General features: G+C 39.8%; 1 protein-coding gene across 3 annotated transcripts in view; it reads right to left on the bottom strand.

Annotated features, from left to right (window-relative positions):
* Window positions 1–15,220, bottom strand: part of KCNQ1 (potassium voltage-gated channel subfamily Q member 1) — a 533,253-nt gene that overhangs the window by 356,580 nt on the left and 161,453 nt on the right. For 2 of the 3 annotated variants that reach the window (XM_075129328.1, XM_048852583.2), the window contains exons 7-10: window positions 9,307–9,417; window positions 7,317–7,412; window positions 6,065–6,193; window positions 1,743–1,881 (exon numbers count right to left, since the gene is read on the bottom strand). In XM_075129328.1, coding sequence (XP_074985429.1) covers window positions 1,743–1,881; window positions 6,065–6,193; window positions 7,317–7,412; window positions 9,307–9,417 — 475 coding nt within the window. Of the gene's footprint in view, window positions 1–231; window positions 259–1,742; window positions 1,882–6,064; window positions 6,194–7,316; window positions 7,413–9,306; window positions 9,418–15,220 lie in introns of all 3 variants that reach the window. The other variant, XM_048852582.2, reaches the window with a different exon arrangement.

Genomic DNA, 15,220 nt, shown 5'->3' with positions numbered 1-15,220 from the left:
GTGTCTGCCACTTAATAAACAAATATTTTATGAAAGAGCATCATGATATTCTGCTTTTTAATTAAATTGTGATTGTGACCAGATGTGTGAGAATGCACATTTTTGTCTGGCACTGTGTCTTGCGTAATGAAGGGATTATAGCAAGCTACTACACACATAAAGAGCACTGCAAACTATGTTACATTGTCAAAGTCTGGCATGCTGTATATAAAATTATTTTCCTGAACTTACCAAGCCACTTGAACATTCCTGTTTGTCCTGTATACTTGTAAGAGTTTTGAGAGGACAGAACACAGATAAAAAGGAGAGAAAATAAGTGTCAGAAGAAATAAGAGGAAAACTTTTGATTGACAGCTAAAGAGGTGATACTGAAGGGGCTCCAGTATTTGCCTGCAAATCATATGGCCCCTTAGTAGATTTAGGGACTCAAAAAACCTCAAAGATGGGACTTGGCAAATGTAGGCATTCATAAAGCTCTCACACTGTGCTGTTTCGCAGGAAGATATTTCTCAATGGTTGATCCACAGAGTCAACTTTATCCTTGTTCACCTGCTAACGACAATAGTGTTTGGCACAACAGAGTTTAAGTGGCAGTTGCTACTCAGGAGAAGCCCAGGAGGAATGAAAAAGCAGGAAAGATGCATATCAGGACTGTAGTGCACCAGAATTACATGAGGAGATTAGACTTCCTGCCTGAACTAAAATATGCCTGGTTTCAATAAACACTGCAATCGCCTCCTCATTTTAATGACCATTAAATTTAAACAAAGTCAGCCAACTTTCTGAAGAAAAATTTAAGAGCTTAAAAATCTATATGATCTGTAAAACGTACCTTTAAAAATTATACCTCATTTGCTTCAGTTAACGTTCTTTTGGCCAGAATTAAAACACATAAGTTGACAGCTTTTAACACAATATGCTAGTAACTTTAAGAAATCATATGTAAAATAACTGATGAATTTACAATGTAACTTTAAAAGCAACAAGATTCTAATTGCAACAGGACTATAAAACAGGTTCCATTCTCCTTCTGTATGGCTCCATCCCACAAAAGAAACCTACACTGATGAATTACACAGAAGACCATCTGCATTTATGAAAAGTGCTATATATAACAGTTAGATGATATTATAATACTACATTATATGAACTTGAACTAATAGCTTTCTAACTCCAAAACCAACGCCAGGAGAGGGAAGAGGGCATACATGGTTTGCAGTGACAAACCAGATTTCAAGAGCAGCCACGGGTCATTGTTTAAAGTTTGGGTGTAAGCATACTGTGGATATGGCTCACTTGAATTTATTCTGGGAAGAGATCATAGAATCGTAGGACTGGAAGGGACCTCAAGAGGTCATCTAGTCCAGTCCCCTGCATGGGGGATGAGGAGGATGAGTTGGTGGCCAACTATAGTACCTCCTATTGACTTAAGTACCAGGTGGCTCTGGTATCAGTTGCAGAGAATTTAGCTCTCCTGTCAGATAGGAGAAACCTTCAACCTTGGCCTATCTGCAGTGGAGCATTTTCATGAGGAGAGCTACTGGGCCTCATCAAGACTAGCCAGTGGACAAAGCCAAACAGAAAATAATCCTTGTTTGGACTCCTAAGGAAGGGGGAGGGAGCAGGTCGTACCACAATCCCCTCTCCTACACATACACGCTTTTAACCATCGTAACTAGGATCCTTTGTATAATTAATACATAGCCCAGTATTTTAATGTATGTTATAAAGGAATTTCTTACCAGAATTTTCATATGCATCAATATTAAAGTCAGACTTCCTATCATCCATCACGTGGTCATAAGTGATCTGTGGAACAGTTAACATTTTATCTGGAGAAGAAGGTCCATTGTCCTTCTCTGTCTTAAACTTCTTCTTCACCTAAAAAATATTAACACAAATTAGATCTCTTGTAAGAACACACACTCGAGTGCCTCCTCAATAATGAAATTTACTTGATTAGATTAACCACAGAGGGGAGTCTGACCATTTGTTTTCATTAAAAACTCGCAAGACAATGTACACAAGAGTAGGATAATAATCCTGGTGTCCTGGCCAAATTCTAAGATGAGTAAATGCAGTCTGCGCACCTGAATTCTCCTTCCAGCTGGATTATAGTACTATCTTTCATTTCCCATCTGTACTCTGTCACCTTTAAGGGCAGTGGGGCCTGTATCAGCAAAATCCTGTTCTAATGTATGGCCGTTTAAGGAAAAGTGTTCTATGGGAGAATCAGATGGCAAGCTGGGAATGGAGGCCAGGTGTTTAGTCAGGTGACTAACACTCAGCTCATAGAACAACTGTATTGAGCGCAGTCACGGGATCGTTGAAGGGAGTAAGCAATAGTACTCATGAATCTAGAGTCCAGGAAGACTCAGAGGGAGGCTCCCTGGAGCAGAAATTGAACCCCCATGAGGGTAAGCCAGGAAAGTCGATAAGGGTTACAGCACAGCCCCAGGAAGGAGGGCTGTGGTCACCCTGTCTTAGGGGCAAAGAAGGTTGAGCCCAGGGAGGATAAGAGGTCTGGGAAGAAGAAGCAGGGCAGCTTGTGACTACAGGCAGGGCCAGATTTCCAATTAGACACAATAGGCACATGCCTAGAGGCGCCGGAGTTCTAGGGGTGCCTAAAAGTTAAAAGTGGGTTAAAAGTTTCATTTTTTTAAGGAAAACACGAAGGTCAGCTGTAGGCAGGAGGGGTGCTGAAGATGCTCTGCCTCGCAGCGCAGAAGGTGTAAATCAGGCCTTGGCTACAGGGAGCAGAAAGACCTTTTATTTAGGGCTCCCAGAGCCTGGAACCCATTGTAGAAGGTGGAGGGTCTGGATTCCCTCTATGCTGCCACCATTGTAGAGGGTGCAATGAGCCTTGTTGTTAAGGGGAGGAGGAAAGGACTAACCAGAGCACAGGAGGGCTGGAAGTTGAGCTTGGGAAAAGAAGGGTTAGAGACTACTGTGTGCCTGGCAGAGATCCATGATGGAAGATTAGCATTTTCCTTTGGACTCTGAATGCCCCAGAAGCTGGGCATTCAGAGTGACTTAGCTGGAGGGCCAACTCACCTCAGCAAATGAAACCATGCTGATATCCAAGGAAGTCACTGAAAAGTCAGGAGGGATACTGTGGCAGGTTGACTGCAGTGCCATGCTACACCACGGGGGACATGCTTCATGGTCCTCAACATTTGTGTTACTTTCCATTGTTAAAATGGTGATGACATTTCACTTCAGAAACAGCTGTATTTCAGCTGAGATGTTATTCCTATATATGAAGATTGCCTAACATCTCCCCTGTGGTTTTTTTTTAAAGAGAGTCAAGATAAGATTTTATTGAACTCTAATGCTTCTAGTAGTGTATGGCACAACTTTGAAATTTAGCAAAGGGGTAGTCCTGAGGTCAAGCAGGTATCTTTTGATGTGTGCACAAAAATCCATTCAGATTTGGCAGAGTTCCAAGATATTGAATATTTCCACCAGCAGTCTGTTTTGATCAACAGAGCTTGCCAGAGGCTTGTTATATCATATCATCCAAGCTTCTACCCACACTGAGCATGCTCTCCAGGGTCTTTCTTCAGCGTGCCACATAGAACAGAACCATCAAACAGGCAGGACACAGACAAAATGAATTTTCCCATTGCTTTCTCCCAGCAAAATTCCCTTTTATCTATGGGAAGGTGCACTGGGCTAGAAGCCAGGAGACGATGAGTTGTAGACATATCTCCTTTTAGTAGCTGGTGTTAAGAATACTATGCCCTTCACAACTCGTTTGTTGAGCCAAGCCTCATACTCCACACTACACTTCTTAGCCTCTTCATTCATACACAACCCTGCCTGCATTCACTGAGCATTATCCTGTGCACTGAATCAGGCAGGGGTCTATGGAAATAATATTATGTGGTCATAGATTATACAATAATACATATTTGCAAGGGTGCAGAATTAAGGTTGAACAAGCACTTTTAATTCTAGCATTTCCTGAGTTTTGAGTGTTTGATTTTGCAACCTTAAATACTTTCTATATTTGTGTGTGTGTGTAGGTATAGGTGTGTAGTATATATTATTAGAGAAAAATCCAAAACAGAACATCAGATCTGAAACTTCTTGAACTTTCACAACCAAATCCAAACCTGAATCTGAGTTTTTCTACTGGCGTTCACCTTTTATATATTTAGTGGAGATAAGCAGTATTCAGATGCAGTTAAGGTTTAATAAAGGTTTGGGGTTCATATCTAATGGTTTTAGATTCACTCAGTCACAAATGAAAGAAATCTCACAAAATCACCTTTTTGATTTTGGCTTCATCAGAACCATAGAATTACCCTGCAACTAAAACTGTAAAGACAGGAAGTCAGGACTGAAATCCAATCCCTCTTTGAAATCTGAAGGAGCTCTGATTTCAGATTGAGATTTCAGCTTCTCTCTAGTATGTAGTTTGCAAAATTCCCACAGTAAAAGGATGCAGAGTGGTTTAGGGTTCTTCAAGAAAAGGCACTATAAATATTAGATTGGTATTCTCATTATCATTGCTAGCTCATTTCGCAAGATGATTTTTTTTTAAAACAGGATAATTCCTAGGATCATACATATTGGAATAATTACTGAAACACTGACTTGTAGTAAAAAATAACCCTGCTAATTCAGCAATGAGTTATATATGTTACAAACTTTATTCGATAACACATTTAAAATAAACAGGTACTGGCTTCTGTGCTGAAGAATCATAGTACCCTCCTAATTCAGCTATTATATACTGGACAAAAGTGGCCTGATAAAGGCAAATTAGGAAAGGTAATCAAAATAATTTTTCGGAAGGTAAAACAAGATTATCATACTGCCTACATAAATCACTTGCGGTTTCATGGCTACGATGGGCCAGATCCTCAACTGCTACAAACAGACATAGCTCTATTGACATTAATTGACCTATGCCTATCTAGTCCAGGTAAGGATCTGGCCCAATATTCTTTTTCACTTCCTCGGCAAGCCTGTTACATATTTCTGCCACGTACTGTTAAACAGCTGCAACCGGAATGGGTGAAGTAATACATAATATAAATTTATATTTGCAAAGTGCCTTTCACAGCAAAATATTCTAAAGTGCTTTACAAGGCATTTACATAGACTAATACTGAGGTATAACTAATTCTGGGGTGGAGGGAGAGAAACATGCAGCTAACTAGCCTCTTGCATACTCCACAAAGTTGGGGGAAAGGGACATTTTAGCCAAGGACACAAAGACAAAATTCTTATAAAGTAGTACCCTGGGACCATTAATGGCAATTCCTTAAGAAGAGGAACCTCCCTGTGCCTTTAAGAACAAATATGCAAACTGCGTAGCTGGACACACAAATGGATATTTGCAGACTCAATTACTTGAATGTGGGTGTGTGCACGCTTGCATAATGCAAGTTTAGGAGGGCCTCTGGCTCTTTGGAAATTTGATCCTCATGCTTGAGGCAAAGCAAATAGGACCTCATTTTTTCAGGTTTCATCCAACACACCCAAATAATATAAATCAAGTGGAACTCAATTTTATCTGCCTAGCACAGTTCAGTCTACCTACCAGGTATTTATTTTAATTATACTGTATATACACAGTTGTGTTTGTATAATAACATATATTATTTGAAATCATGTGACATGAAATACTACTGTATGTAAATATGTGTTACTACCAGAGGGGCAGATTGAGCTATAAGAATAATATTTGAGAGCAGCACAGTATTTTACCATTGCAATATATTGTTTTACCTTCCCATTGCTCATTATTTCACAGTGTCCTACATTCAATTACTGGTTGATAGAAATGCGTTATGTCACTGCTGTGTCCCTCAAAACTCTCATGTCCATCAAAATCAAACCAGTGAATTGCAGCAAAGTAAACTGCAGATATAAATGTTTCTATCTGGAAAACCCCAATGTTCATTTGAAAAGCAAAACTTTAAGACCAAGCAATATCCTGTAATACAAATACAATTTATAGCCTCTGGAGAATGAGCAAATTCCAATCAATCTACCAAGCATATGTATTCACTGAACAACCAAAATGGGAAAGAAAACCAGGGTTACTTACCGATACCATTACTGATTTCTTTGGTTTTGGACTAGGTGACATCAAATGATAATTTTTGGCAGGTTTTCTTATGTATATTTTCCACGTAGAAGAGTCTGGGTTTTCTGCTGCATAGCACCTCCATGCAGTCTAAAATAAACGTTAGCAGTACAATTATTACAATAGATTCATTGTTAAAGCTTCTAAAATGTGATTTTCCTGAAAGTTAAAGAGGATATTAAAAATTATTGATGTGTTCAGGTTCCTTCAGAAATGAAGGATAATTTATCATTTCGCATTATGGAAAATCCTCATTTAGTAAATTCAGTCCATCTAATTTTAAATTGCTTGATAAACAAAAAAGGGGGAGAAATGTTCTTTATTTAACTACGTGTTTTATTTGCAATAAGCAGGGTCAGCACAACACAAAGTGGGAAGGATGGCCTGGTAGGAAGCCCTCTGGGGTGGGACTCAAGAGACCTCAGTTGAATTCCCTGCTCTTCATGGACTCCCTCCGTGACCTTGATTGGGCACATCACCTAACTTCTCAGGTCACTATCTGTAAAATGGGACTTCCTGGTCTTCCTGACCTCCCAGGAAGTCAGCTCCCTGAGAAGCTGACTCCCCAAAAGTCCACTTGGCAAGGCTCTTGTAAGCTGGAGTTCCCAATCTCCATGACAATTTACCTGGTAGGCTGTCTGGGCTCCCCAGATGAGCTGGGTTCCCAGGAGCCCAGAGAGCTCAGACCAGAAATTTTTGAAAAATTCCATTTTAGTTCCTCCAAATTGGAATTTTTTGAAAGTGTTCGTCCCATGGAAAATTTTGCATAACTGACCTTTTGTTTGGATTTGTAATAGGTTTTGGTTTGTTCATTTTGTTTTTTTATTGAAATGCAAAATTTTCTGCAGGATAGAAATTTTGGGAACTGCAGAGCTCTACTTTGTAGTTGCTGCAAGATGTATGAGAGTACTGGTGATCAGCTCTAACAACTCTTGTATCAAACAAACCACCATCACAGGATATTTTTCTGCAAGAAATTCAAAACAGCTGATCTGAACTGTTTGCACTGTCTTTTGTGAAGAATAGTTCCAATTGCTCTGGCCACGATTTTCCCTTTAAGGATGGGATTTTCAGAGTCACCTAGGAGATCTGGATTCCCAATTAATTTTTAATGGGAATTTGGTGTCCAAATCCTTCAGGCAGCTTTGAAAAAAAAACAGCCTGAAATAAAAGGGAGAAAATTAATGCATTTAAAATATAGCAGTCCAGGTACCTGAATGAGAGACGCAGCAGCTGGGATTTGACGGTTAAAGTGTTTCTGTCTTTGTTTCTGTTGTACCTTCAAGGCAAAGCCTGAACCGAGAATTCCCTAAGGGAAAAAAGAAAATAAAGATCTAACGTTCAGAAAAAAAAAATTTCAACACTCTGGCCAAATTACATCATATTAATAAAGTTTTATTCAGCATCATAAACAACTTAGCTAATTATTTAGGGGAAATGACTTAATATGCAAACAGACATATTTTCAGTCTCGGTTAGTATTTCTTCTTGGAACTTAAAATGATAGTTCTTTTGTGGCCTGATCCAAAGCCCATACAAGTCAATGGGAATCTTTCAGCTTTGGATCAACCCTCTAGAGAATAAGTGTAGATGGTATTACACAGTCTGAAAACCACATAAATCCTTGTGCAGATGAAGAGTCAAATCTGAAAGCGTGTTTTTACCCTGATTTGCCTACCCCTTCAGTGTGATGAAAAGTCCATGTATTATTAAGTCATAAGCAAGCCTCTTTGGATGCGTCTATTGTAGGGAAATTGGGGCCTATGATTCTCCACCAGTGGTAGCAATGGTGGACGCTGAAGTGTTTTCAGGACTCAGGTGAGTTTACCGCCATGTCATCTGACCCGACTCAAGAGCAATTAATATATGAGGTCTAGTAAACCATTCCAAAAGTAAGCATAGTCCAGTTCACTTGTTTAGTTATCACCTCCTCTGTGGAGACATTTAATGTCAGGTTTATCAACACAGTGGTAAATACAACTGAGACCTGTTTACACTATGGCCTCTACCACTGTTACACCTGGAACTACACCACTAGAGAATAGTGGATTCTAATTAAGCCAATGTAAGACAACAGGGCAGTTGGCTACCTTGGCTTTACTGTACTGAACTCTGCCGCTCATCAAATGTTCCAGTTAGAAATTAATAGGAAATGCATTTTGTTCTCTCTGAAATTCATTTAACAGAGGTCACAGAGGCAATGACGATTAAACAAGTGACCCATGCTACATTTAGTTTTGGAATTATTAAGGGTTTGCACTAGACCCAAAGACCCATTCCAGTTGTGTTTAGCTGCATTAGTATTTCTTTTTGACCACACTCTTAGGACAAGGTAGACGCATAAAATGCTTATTATGAACCAATTATTATTACCGGGAGGACAACACCTAACTTTTGTTAGTTGTCCTATGCAAAAAACAGATTAATTATTTCTCCTTTGTATCAAAACAACACTGAAAATAAGTTTATTTTACAGCTACAACTAACTGGGAAAACTGACAGGCAAGTTATAAGCATGTTCGTGGAGATAAAGACGTCAGAATAATTACTTTAAAAACATCCCTGAAGACATTAAATTCAGAAAAAAATCAAGATCAAAGAAATAGCTTTACAAGTCATTTATTTATCAAAGGTCATTTCTCAGTAGTAGAAAGGGGGGTGAAGGTAAGAATGGAAAAGAACAGACAAAAATAATGCAAGTTTATACCTGTTAAGACACTTCTATGTATATTCTAATAAAGGTTTAAATTTCGTGATTCAGCAAAGCACATGCTTAAATTCATCCCTATTCAGCAGAGTATTTAAACCCATTGACTTCAATGACACTTAAGCACATGCTGAAGTGCTTATGATGTACTGGGGCTTTACAAAACTAAAACATCAGCATTAGTGCACTCACAAAAATGATTACCATGTGAATTCAATGTATTGTACATCTCTAAAACCTGAAGAGAAAGGTATTCTCATTTAAACTTTCATTTTCAGGCTAAAAAAACTGTTTAGAAGAGAACTCTAGCAAATGTAGACTGCAGTAAATAGAACACTATATAAAATTGATAAGGAAGCATAAAAATTCTTTTTAGCTACTTTTGATATTTTAAAAAAAATGTTGGCAAGCTGAAGATATTATTCATAAAAGATGCAATGGTCCATTAATTCATTTAAGAACAAACTGTCAGAAAAAAACCCACAAGAGAACCTACCGCAGGAAGGGCAAAAAATGAGATAGCAAACACGGAAAAACAAGATGCAATGGTCTTTCCTATCCATGTCTGAGGTACCTTATCCCCATAACCAATAGTTGTAACAGTCACCTGTAAAAAGAAGTACATATGGCATTACAAAAAATATTAACATAGCCTTCATTCATTTTTTTGACATGCATAGCCAGTTGGTTACAATCAGAGGTACAAAATTATGCACAAGTCTATTTTTTGCACAAAGCATTTATTTACATTAAGAACTATACTATGTTGCCATTAAATTGTAGCTCTGATCAAAAGTTTTTCCACACACACAAAAAATGTAAGAAAGTACCCTTCTTTAAAAAAATGAAAATTTCTGCAAAACTATTTTGGTTTCATTTGAAAATTTTCATTTAAAAAAATATGGATGGAAATTTGATGAGAATTTAGTCTGTTCTTCAGTTTTTTCTTCTCTCACTCTCTCTGCTATTTTTTGGTGTGTGTTTGCTGTTTCGGGGGAGTTGTTTTCATTTTTTCATTTTCAAGGCTTTTTGTTTTGTTTTTTGGGGGAAGGGGAAGAAAGGTTGCATTGCCATGTTTAATGGATTAGCTTAGTCACACATTGTAGGATTTTTCCAAATTGAAGCTTTTCATTTGTGAAAATTCTTGTTTTGGGGAAAAAAGTCTATAAAAAGATAATGCCCATGAAAAGTTTGAATGGAAAAACCCAGTCAGCTTGGACGGACAATAGTACAGAAACACTTCCAACACTGTAACTTCCAATAGGATTTTTTTCCTCCATTTCTTCAACCAAATGTACTAATTTTTTTCTATCTAGGTGTTTATATAAAACCTGTCTAGGGCATTTTTCAGGGTTATAAATATTTGAAACTAAAATTTGGTACTCTTAAATAAAGCATATTTTCAAATTAAGGTCATAATCCTGGGGCTTGTCACACACAGGATATGCAAAACAATAGGGCTTCATGAGGCTGCAGCTGTCTATCCACATGCAACAAGTTGCAGGATTGGGTTCTAAACTGCTTCTAATATTTTCATTAGGCTTTGACAGGATCTCTCAATAAACGTGTCCTCAGTCACGGGTTCTTATTTTAATATATACTAACAGAGTTGTATATAGAAGCAGTGGAGTGCCCTGAAAGATTCAGATGGTCATTCCAACCTATGGTGGTTGTGATATCAACCTGGTTGAATCATAGAATATCAGGGTTGGAAGGAACCTCAGGAGATCATCTAGTCTAACCCCCTGCTCAAAGCAGGACCAACCCCCAATTTTTCCCCCCGATCCCTAAATGACCCCTTCAAGGATTGAACACACAACCCTGGGTTTAGCAGGCCAATACTCAACCCACTGAGCTATCCCTCCACCCTTGAGAAACTGGGATGTTTGATGCTCAGATTTCTTAACCTCTAAGGGAGACTATGTTTTGGCATTGTAAAATGACATTGCTATTTATTATATATTTTTAGACAGGAAGACCCCTTATTTTGGGCAGAGAAAGCAACTGGAAGTCATTAGACATTGGATCTACTCCCATCTTTCCCACTATCTGTGTGATCTTAGGGAAGTCAATTTACCTCTCTGTGCCTGCTTCCTCATTCACAGAAGAATGAAAAGGTACAGGAAATTGAATTACAACAAAGTACATGTTAACATGTTGCAAAGTACAAGCATTAATTTAAGTCTTCATGACTTGGAAAACTTTACAGTACATGAAATTGCTGGGCCATGGGCTTGCTCTTCCTTCAGGAAACACTGCCAGCCCAGTTCTGCTCAAGACTGAACTGCTGATTTTATTTACATGCAGGAGATATCTGCTAAGACTACTTCATGGCTCATGCTAAGGACACATGCAGTGAATTTGTACAATACCACACGAGGTAATTGTGAGATTTATTAGCACATAGTATTGATGTAAGCAGCAAGGGCCAAACTGGAGTGATTTCTGTACAGCAACAAATCCCTAAAACGCAGCCTAATTCACTTAGTACATCAGTACTAACTACAAACAACACGCAACACAGAGGAAACACCTGGAAGTTAGGTTTTCACAACACTGATGTGAAGATTACCACAATACTGATGTAGCATAGTGAGGCTTATTAAGTCTGCACCAAGTCATTGTTTACAGGAAGTCAAGGCTTTCTCCTGTGCGCTGCAGAAATAATGGTATCTAATACAACAACAACAGTGCAGTAGGTGTAAATTCAGCCTCCAAGAGCAATTAAAATTCTCGCAGGTCACAAACCACTTCCAAGTTTGGATATTTGGCATTCTGTCGGCTACTTTTATCTGTAGGCTACATGTTCTCATGATATGTCACTGGACTGGAAAACTGGGGATGTGGGTCCTAATCCAAGCTATACCATTAACTTGGGCAATGACCTTCAACAAGTCACTTCACCTCCCCCTGCCTTGCTTCCCCTCCCATCCTTTGTCTGTCCTGTCATCTTTAAGACAAATAATGATAAGTAATAAACTCCAAATGGAAATGTGCTGTATTTTTGTGTCAGTGGTTGCCAGCTATTAACTGGTTTCAGAGGAACAGCCGTGTTAGTCTGTATTCGCAAAAAGAAAAGGAGTACTTGTGGCACCTTAGAGACTAACCAATTTATTTGAGCATGAGCTTTCGTGAGCCACAGCTCACTTCATCAGATGTGTACCGTGGAAACTGCAGCAGACTGTGAGAAAACCTGGATCTATGCAGGAAATAGCCCGACTTGATTATGTAAAGAGTTGTCACTTTGGATGGGCTATCACCAGCAGGAGAGTGAATTTGTGTGGGGGGGTGGAGGGTGAGAAAACCTGGATTTGTGCTGGAAATGGCCCACCTGTTGATCACTTTAGATAAGCTATTACCAGCAGGACAGTGGGGTGGGAGGAGGTATTGTTTCATATTCTCTGTGAGTATATAAAGTCTGCTGCAGTTTCCACGGTACACATCTGATGAAGTGAGCTGTGGCTCACGAAAGCTCATGCTCAAATAAATTGGTTAGTCTCTAAGGTGCCACAAGTACTCCTTTTCTTTTTGCAGCTATTAACTGTATTTTATGCCAACGATCATATTTGCTCCCCAAAATGAATTCAATTATGAACTGAATTATGAAACACCTGAGAATGCAATTTCTTAATGTTTTTACCTAGGTAAAAGATGCATTATAGAAATGAACATTTAGCAACTCACTTATGCTTCAGATTCACTGCAGGTCACAACTACACAATCCCTAAAATATACTTATTTTAAAAAAAATTATAAAAACCCACAAAATACCCAATATTTAACTAAACAGAAATGTAGCATATTTCCAAACTTGTTCCCACCTCTGCAAAAATACATTAAGGGGTTATCCCTGAACAATGCAAGGTGTATTAATAAATGCAAGGTAAAAGGTGGTGTGCTGGACAGAACTCAGGGGAACCTGATCTTGAATTAATGACATTGCTGTTATGCATTCATCAGGTTACTCCTGTCTTGTAACAGGAGTAACATCAAAGATGGGCAAGGAACTTGTGCCAGATTTTCAAAAGTATTTAGTTGCTTAATAATGCAGATAGGGTCTCAGTGAGATTTTCAAAAGGACCCAAGCAGGTTAGATGCTGTTGTGTTAATTTTGATGGAATAAATGGGTACAGAGAGTTAAAGATGTTAGCGTAACCCTCTAACTGTCCAACATTACACAGTTAAACAAAGTTCAGAGTAGTATCTGCATAATTATTACATTGTACTGTATTAATATATAAAAATGCTAGAATGAAAATTATACTAAGCATAAATTACTTGATTTTAAAAAGTTCTGAGCACTCTAGCTCCTCTTGCTGAGCACTCAAACTTTGTTGAAATCAACTATGGGAATCAGGCTTGGTTTGCGTGTAAGGCAAAGTATACTCTTCTAGATATTTCAAGTGTATCTTTTTGTTTTTAAAAACTCATGGTAAAAATACAAATGAGCACATTTTTCAACTGCAGAAAATATTTATATCCACCTCCTGGTAGTGTGTGAATTATACTTTGTTCACTCAAAATTGGTATTGTAATATGATACTAAAAGTGAAGGCAATGTTTTAATAACTGTCAGCTTGTTAGTTTTACAGCACTGTTATAGGTAGAACGACTGAGACCTGCTCTGCTGCTAACTTAGGGCCTGAGGATATGGCTTTATCTCAGGCATAATTACATTGCTTCACAGGAAAGACTTACTTAGTTAAGTTCAGTTGATAAGTTCCTAATATCCAATTGGTTAAAGCCAGTATTAAGGACATATGCTAACGAGAGGAACTGGTCAATGTTAAAACACTGACTAAAGTGTCTTTCTTTGAGCAAGGATGTATAAACAGATAATTCTTCTCTTCATTAAAAAGTGTTTCAAGCACATTTGCAGTCTCAGAGAAAAATCCTCAGGTAAGAAATGCATCAAAGTAATTTTAATAGGTACAAAACAAGTTAATTGTAGACTTTTTCTAGTCTCTCCCTCAGGAACACAAATCAGTCTGCCATCATCACCCTTTGGAAAACAGTGTGGGACTCAGAGCCAAAATGAAGCTAACATTCATGGAGTAATCTCAGAATTGAGACAAGGCTGCTATCACTGTGGTAGTACAGGAAAGGACACTGAATCAGCTCCTGTTGCCACTTTTCATAGTCATGCCTCTCCCTAGCAGCTCCTCTTGTAGTGAAGTTCCATGAATAAGGTACTTCCCATCAGAGTTATAAGTAGGGTTGCCAACCCTCCTGGATTGGCCGGTAGTCTACTGCAATCGGCGTCGATCTCCCAGTGGCTATTGAAAGCAATCAGGGAGATATTAGGCTGCTAAAAGTCCGGTTGGTGGCACAGCGGGGCTAAGGCAGGCTCCCTGCATCCCCTGGCTCCGCACAGCTCCCGGAAGTGACGGGCATGTCCCTCTGGCTCCTAGGTGCAGGGGTGGCCAGGGGATCTCTTCACACTGCCCCCACCCTCTCCTGCACCCCAACCTCCTGTCCTAGCCCTGAGCCCCCTCCAGCACCCAAACCCCCTGCCAGAGCCCACACTCCTTTCTGCACCCCCTCCCTCACTCCAAACCTCTTGGCCTCAGCCCGGAGCCTCCTCCTGTACCCCAAACCCCTCATCCCTGGCCCACCCCAAATCCCGCACCCGCAGGCAGAGCCCTCACCTCCAGCCCTGAGCCCCCTCCCACATCCAAACTCCCTCCCATAGCCTGAACCCCAACCCCCTGCCCCAGCCTGGATCCCTCTCCCACACTCCAAGCCCCTCAGCCCCACCTCTCAGCCCAGAGCGGGCACCCTCACCCCAACCCCCTGCCCCATCCCAGTGAAAGTGAGTGAGGGTGGGGGAGAGCGAGGGGCAGGGCCTCAGAGAAGGGGAGGTACAGGGGCATGGCAAGGGTGTTTGGGTTTGTGCAATTAGAAAGTTGGCATTCCTTGCTAGGCCTTTCACCTAGGCTTGATTAAGTAATCTCTGATGAAAATCAGGGGTTTTATCCTAACTCAGCAGATGTCATGAAGAAAAAAAATTCTCCAGACTCAGCAGATCTATAACCCAGCATAGCTGATTGTCAGCGATCTGTGTAGCAGTTCCAAAATATCAAATGGTCTACATGAATTTCCATCCCACCATCAACCTCAGCCTGGACCAGTCCACACAAGAGATCCACTTCCTGGACACTACAGTGCTAATAAGCGATAGTCACATAAACACCACCCTATACTGGAAACCTACTGGCCGCTGTTCTGACCTACATGCCTCCAGCTTTCATCCAGACCACACCACATGATCCATTCTCTACAGCCAAGCTCTGCGATACAACCGCATTTGCTCCAACCCCTCAGACAGAGACAAACACCTACAAGATCTCTATCAAGCATTCTTACAACTACAATACCCACCTGCTGAAGAGAAGAAATAGATTGACAGA

The sequence above is a fragment of the Caretta caretta genome, chromosome 6, assembly GCF_965140235.1.
Source record: "Caretta caretta isolate rCarCar2 chromosome 6, rCarCar1.hap1, whole genome shotgun sequence".
NCBI classification, from domain to species: Eukaryota; Metazoa; Chordata; order Testudines; family Cheloniidae; genus Caretta; species Caretta caretta.
The sequence above is the reverse complement of the archived record's forward strand: the minus strand, read 5'-3'. Positions and strand labels throughout refer to the sequence as shown.